The sequence below is a fragment of the Spodoptera frugiperda genome, chromosome 17, assembly GCF_023101765.2.
Source record: "Spodoptera frugiperda isolate SF20-4 chromosome 17, AGI-APGP_CSIRO_Sfru_2.0, whole genome shotgun sequence".
In the NCBI taxonomy this organism is placed as follows: Eukaryota; Metazoa; Arthropoda; class Insecta; order Lepidoptera; family Noctuidae; genus Spodoptera; species Spodoptera frugiperda.
Window position 1 is genome coordinate 5,410,357 of NC_064228.1, and position 6,666 is coordinate 5,417,022.

At 33.1% G+C, this 6,666-nt stretch overlaps 1 protein-coding gene across 1 annotated transcript; it reads left to right on the forward strand.

Moving 5' to 3' along the window:
• The first annotated feature begins 2,550 nt into the window (after positions 1-2,550).
• LOC118276659 (uncharacterized) lies at positions 2,551-6,225 on the forward strand. The gene is made up of 3 exons (XM_035595066.2): positions 2,551-2,676; positions 2,767-3,979; positions 4,854-6,225. Exons 2-3 carry the CDS (start codon positions 2,855-2,857, stop codon positions 4,965-4,967), a joined length of 1,239 nt encoding a protein of 412 aa, XP_035450959.1. The 5' UTR covers positions 2,551-2,676; positions 2,767-2,854; the 3' UTR covers positions 4,968-6,225.
• The last annotated feature ends 441 nt before the right edge of the window (positions 6,226-6,666 follow it).

Consider the following 6,666-nt stretch of genomic DNA (forward strand, 5'->3'; position numbering starts at 1 on the left):
TTATTTTTATTGTTTAAGTTTGTTAATTTCAATGTATGTTTGGTTTAAAATTAAGTTAAATTATTATAGTTTGGGTTGATTGTTAGTATTTGTAGTCATTATAGTATTTTTTTTTATTGTAGGTCGAAACCAAAGTTACCGAGTATTTTTTTTTAATTTTTTTATATTTGTGGCAAGATTAATTGTGATAAGTTCGGTGTGGAGGAAGGAGGGCTATGGGGGAGGCCTTTGTTCAGCAGTGGACGTCTTTAGGTTGACGATACAGTAGAAACTCGTTATTGTTACAACTAATATTTATTGTCGTTAGGCATTCGGATAATCGAAAATCCGGATAATCGAATTTACGAAGAAAAGCGAATTTTGTGCATACATAATATGTTGTACATACGATGTTATGTATTTATTACAAAAAACAAACACATATGAATGAAAATCAATGTTTATTAATCATTATTATGAGATACATCTTCTTAGATTACATACATACATGTACGTTACGTTGCATAAATTCGACTTGTATGTAATTTTAATATAATGAGTCGGTAGTCCGGATAATCGCGAATCCGTATAACCGGGAGCCGGATAATCGAGTTCCTACTGTAATTAAGATTAAGGAGCTACACAAACTTTTCTTGTTTTATTTTGATATTTTAATTATGTTATCTATGCAACATCTATTTTAATGGGGGCTACCGTATTTTTGGTCACCAGATGGCACAAATGTATCAAGAGATTTTTTGTCCAATCACTGCAGCTGTCAAATATGACACGTCCAATGGTGTGACACTAGCTAATTCGCTATTGGACCAAAAAATTTGATGTATAAACTAGCGCCATCTTGTGAGCAAAATACTGAAGCTCCCATTGTTACAATGAACAAATTACTTGAGAATTTTATTTGAACACAGTATGGTAAAAATATTTGACATTACTTTTATAAAGATTGTGACAACTTATAAATAAATTGATAAGAGATGGGTGAATAATGAAATCTTAGCAATTCCCTTGGACTTTCAGGCCTAGTGCACACCGACGGAGTCGTGGCGAAGATACTGAGAATAAATCCAGCCTTCCATATTTGGCATGTCGTTTTCATCTGTATGCTAAAGCCGTTAAGATTTAATTTCAATTGATTTATTCTCAGTGTCGACGTTCCTCCGCTAGTTTGCACTAGTCACTAGACCTTATGTGGCAAGAAACTTTAAACTTTTTAATTGTATGTTGACAATTTGTGTAGTTACATTAAATTTTGACCCTTTTTGTTATATGTATATGGTATATTATAGCTATTGAACGACTAAGATGTTTTTTGCAAGGCTTTATTTTATGTCTCGATATAAATTAGTTTCTTTTTGTTTGTCAATCGAAAAAGAAGTCTGATTTTATAATAAAATTCTTTTTTATTCGAGAAATTAAACCAAAAATATACCTTTTTTAAATTATGATTTTAGTGCAATAAGTAAGTGCATTTTTAGAAACCATTTTTATTGTTAATGCTTTTATTTATTTATGTATAATGTACATTTTAATGAAATTGTTATTGTACGAATTTATTTGGTTTACTGAAGACTTAGTACGAATTTATTTGGTTTACATTTACGAGATCGAAATGTTACTACTTTCGGTGTTCTGTATAAACCAGCCAATCACAGCTAACGCGCTCTCGTTTCGATTACTTTAAACGTAAAACGAACTCGTACTATGCCTCGTACTCTGGAAGCCAGGTTTGACAATATTTATGTTATATATAGATAAGCATATATTATTATGATATTCTTTGGATATTATTCATCATAGACTTTATAATGTTACGAAAAATCGACGAACAAAAAGTACCTATTTAAAGGAATAGATTTTCTTCTAAACAATACATATTTATGCATAATCATTCTGTAATGTTTAATGAACCATGTTGCATTATAATAATCTGGTAGGTATTTATAAGAAGTATCATTATATGTGTAATTTATTACGAATTTATGTATGGATGTAAAATTTTCTGGTGGTAATAAATTGTTCACATTTTTTGGGATGTTGTGTGAGTTATTTATTTAAAATTCGTTTCTTACCCAAGTTAATAAAAAAAAGTGAAAAAGTGCCTTGTAATGTAAATCAAATAGTCGCAAGAGCAACTACTTAAAAAGGGGTTTCTGCTTCAATTCCCGAAATGGCGCTGACCCGCCTGCTTGTTTGTTTGTCCCAGCTATTTGAGAAAACAATGAATATAATATATATACCAAGGTACAAAGGTATAGTAAAAAAGATTTCAGATAAATATTTTTTAAATACTTCCCTACACCTACCAAAAACGAAATTGCCGCCATAGTAAAAGCATTTATCAGTTGGTAGCTCTTATAGTTTCGTTCATAATTCCACTGGAATGTCAGATCGATATAATACGACTTTATTCCAAAAGCCAGACTTGATTTTATTAGTAAAAATTTTACAGTCCATATTATATAATAAAACATCTTAAACATGTAAATTATGTTAACTTGCAAATAAATGCTATTTTATAACATTTTTCACAAGTGTCGTATCAGTCGTCTTATTTTATGCGTTTCTGAACGTTCCGACCGGTCAGTTGCGCCAACATTGAGAAATTAATTGTCAAAATCACGAGTTTATCAGTGAGCAGTGACAGTGAAATGATAACAAGATAAAATTGTAAACACGGTAAGTTGCTAAAAACTAAAATACTAATACAAATAGATTCACAAAAATATTATTCATTTATAATTTATTTCTATTTTTTACAATTTCCAGGCCAAGCTGAGGATTATGTGAACAAAAGAGTAACTACCTTCAAATACTCATAATTTTTTTTAAAGTAGTTAAGAGGTATTCATCCAAAATGTGTATCGAACAATTACCTTTGGAGACCTTAATGGATATATTGATCAAGACAGATGGTATTACCCTCGGAAAATGCCGTAGAGTGTGTAAAAGATGGAAGGAAGTAATTGACAAAATGGACCATCTCTGGGCGAAGATGTGTCGCACAGAGTTCGAATACTCATCATTTATAGCTAGAAACAAGTCCGGTAGGGACTGCAGATGGTACCACTTGTACAGAAACCTCACAACATGGGAAATAGTCCAATCTTTCGACATAAGAATACGCGATTTCTATAAATTTGCCATACATGACAAACACCATGCGTTGCCTGTAGATTTCGGTGTTTTATCACTCCGAGAAACTAGGGGCCTTGTGGTCTATGACATGCATACCCTGAGACATATACCAGCAGTCGTGCCAGAGAAAGATTGCATGAAAGTTTCCCACAATGATTACAATACAGCATTACTTCTTAAATCCGGAATATTACTGCAGAGGACAGTCGAAAACTTAACAGAAATGTCAGAAGCGTTTTTCTCAAACGCAAAGAGTTTCGTATTATCAGATAAAGGAATATATTTCTTCAAAGACCGAGATGTTTTCGTCTGCGATTTGATGGCAAAGAATTTGGAGTCAAAATTGATGCTACATTGTGATTATGATATCAAACAACTTAATTATTTTAAGGATAAGGTGTACATTTTCACTACTTGCGGAAAAATTGTTAGTATTGATAAAAAAGGTAACGTGACGACCAAAGCTATAAACATCCCGCCGGAATGGATGAGGCAAATAAAGCATGTGCAAGCAGTTGACGACAGGAACTTCGTTTGTTATTCCAGAAACCTATTTAAAATTGAGACGGACAAGTATCAGCATTTGTATCTAGAGTTTCCACCAATCACAGCTTTGTTCTTTTATGGGGACTTTGTCCTGATTGCTACAAGGGCTGGCGAGATATTATTGTACAGGCTATCTAGTCAACAAGCAAATATTAAACCGATATTTGAGAAGTTAGCGGAATTGCCTGAAGGACGGTTCGCTGTACAGTTGGAAGTGTGTGAGCGGAAAGTCGGTCCTGTAATTATAGCGGCAACATTCTTTGACATCATTATCTTGGAAATTGACTTCTTCCCTGAGGTAAGTGCTTTATTACTTAAAATAAAAGTAAATGTAGGTAGGATGATCATTTATTTTCTGTCATAAACAGTTATAGTAATGGTACACTTGTAATTGGAAGTGCAATAATCGTTGGACATAAGATTCTCCAAGGCAAGGGTTCAATACCTAGTTCATAATTATAATCAATACTTAGTTTTACATATAATATGTAATTGGACCCATTGGGGTAGGCTATGACTATAACACCACCAATAACAATCAATTTATTTGTTTGTATTCATGTTTTTTTCTTTTATCTGTTTGTGTTTTCCTTTCCATAAGCTTGTAAAATTATTCTAATGTACTTGGTAGGTATTCTTTGCATAACACAACATCACGCCAATATCCGAAGGGGTAGTTGGTAGTGGAGATATTACTATAGTTACCAGTTGACTACACAGTTGGCGTGGTGGCTGGACAACTGGCTACCGTGTAACATGTAGCGGGTTCGATTTCCGCACATAGCAACTCGTTGTTACCCTAACTGTTATTCGGGGTCTGGGTGTCATGTGCATGTGACATTGTATTTTTGTAAATGCACCTACGACATAGGAGAAAATCATAGCGTTATGTTATGAGGCCAATGTCACGCAGGCAGTTTTTGAAAATAGCTGGTAATCATTCGGTGCCCCCCGGAGCTGCGGACTACCTAGCGGGTTTACCGCGGGCTCCAGCTCAAAAAGCAGGAGTAGGAACATTTATTTTTAGTCAGTAAGATTCTGACATTCCTTTTCGCCTCGCCTTAGGCGAGAGAAGCCATTGGACGACATTCCACCCTAAAAAAACAAAAATCAGTGCCCCTTTTCAACTTTAAAAAATGCAAGATCTAACATAAATATTCTCTCATTTCCAGGATAGAGAAAGGAGATCACGTTTCACGAACAACAAGCTGTTTCTTTACAAGCGACTGATGCGACTGCGGGACCGACTGCGTGTAGACGTTCCATCCGTCAACGCCATTGCGTAAATACAAGCTTTAAAATTATAGGACTATTCGTAATTATACAATGAAACTATTACAATTTTAGTTAAGTGGTTGATTTTCATAGTCTGATGGTTATTTTGGTTATTAGAGGTGGGTTTTTTAAACTGTAGTCTTAGTATGAGTTTGCTTTACGTTTAGTTTGCGCGTTCGGAGCTCTGATTGGTCGGCTCGAATAAACCAACCAATCAGAGCTCGCAACGCGCTCTCGTTTCGACTCGTACTAAGGGCACTGACTTGATGCTAATGTTAGAACTTATAACTAGTATTTTTTTTTAAATCTCTTAACTTAGAAACTCATTATGGACAATTTTATTAACTATAAGTGACTACAAAAAATGTGTGAAAATTCAACCTCTTGTAGCTAAATCTACCAGCTCGTGTATACAATTTCTGAATTGAGTAAAATATTATTATTGGTTACCATTCAAGAAGAATAAAGAATTATAAGTAAAAAAAAATACTGTCACTGCTCCAATTCTCAGTAATGGCTAAGCCGTTGATTAACCCAATGTGTTAGAAATATGATATTTTCTCTGACTTTTTTTAACTTTCAAACTTTTTTAAGTCAGTGACTAATTTTGAAAATCAATGAGTGATTTTGACAGTCAATGTGTAATTATGAACATCAATGAGCAATTTGATAGCCAATGAGTAATTTTAAAAGTGGATGAGTAGTATTGAAATTCAACGAGTAATATTGACAGTCAATGAGTATTTTTGCTGCAATGCTTGGTTAATGCTACAGTTGTAATAGTTTCATTGTTATTTTTATGATGTAAAACGTAATCTTTAAATGTTAGTTTGTACCTGTTTATATCATCTAGAGATACGATTACAGATTATTAATAATTATACAGCTTAAATCTGATAACAAAATAATCTGTAAAATAACCTCTGTCTAGTGGTTAGACTAACTTTAACCGACTTCAAAAAAAGGAGGAGGTTCTCAATTCGACTGTATTTTTTTGTCTGTCTAATAAAAAAAGTCTGTTTAATTAGTAATAATGTGAAATATTAGGACATAAGATTATTTATTATTTTTGAGTCAAACTAATTTATTATCTGAATGTATGTGGTGTTAAGACTTTGACTGCCAAAAATATGTTGAAGGCAAATCCTCCGCTAACGCCGGTCACTTTTGCCCCCTATGGCTTTTAATGTGTTGGATGTAATTTAAATATGTGATGTATGTTTTGTTTATGAATGCGATTTAAATAAATGATAATGTCAGTATTACCTATATTCGTTTATGGTTTATTTTCCCTTATGCTGTCTAAAATTACAAGATATTCATGAAGTTTTAAAAGTTTCATAAACACGATTATCGTCCAATAGATCCAGGGTTCGACACCCTAAACAAGTAACAAAAAATATTTTATAATAACTGTCGTGAGATATTCTACATTAACTAAAAATCACGGCTTACGCGGCGACTTGGCGAAGCCTATTGAGACTGCGCACACAGCTCATGAAGAAGAGTAGGTATCTCTGTGACTAGAAACTAGAAGAGCTTTTCTTCATTAATGTAGTGAGTTAATTATAATTTTTAGTTAATATGTTTTTTTCTTTCGTTGGACATAATTTTAATATATAAACTTTAATATAATAATATTAGTCTGATTTATGGGCCTGTTACACAATGTCTGGATAGTCGCTATGTACCATATAAAAATTAGTAAAG

Excerpts from the sequence above, each read along its gene's own strand:
- LOC118276659 (XM_035595066.2), top strand. The coding sequence starts at position 2,855 with ATGTGTATCGAACAATTACCTTTGGAGACCTTAATGGATATATTGATC. Across the intron at positions 3,980-4,853 it reads AAATTGACTTCTTCCCTGAG|GATAGAGAAAGGAGATCACG; the intron begins GTAAGTGCTTTA and ends TCTCATTTCCAG.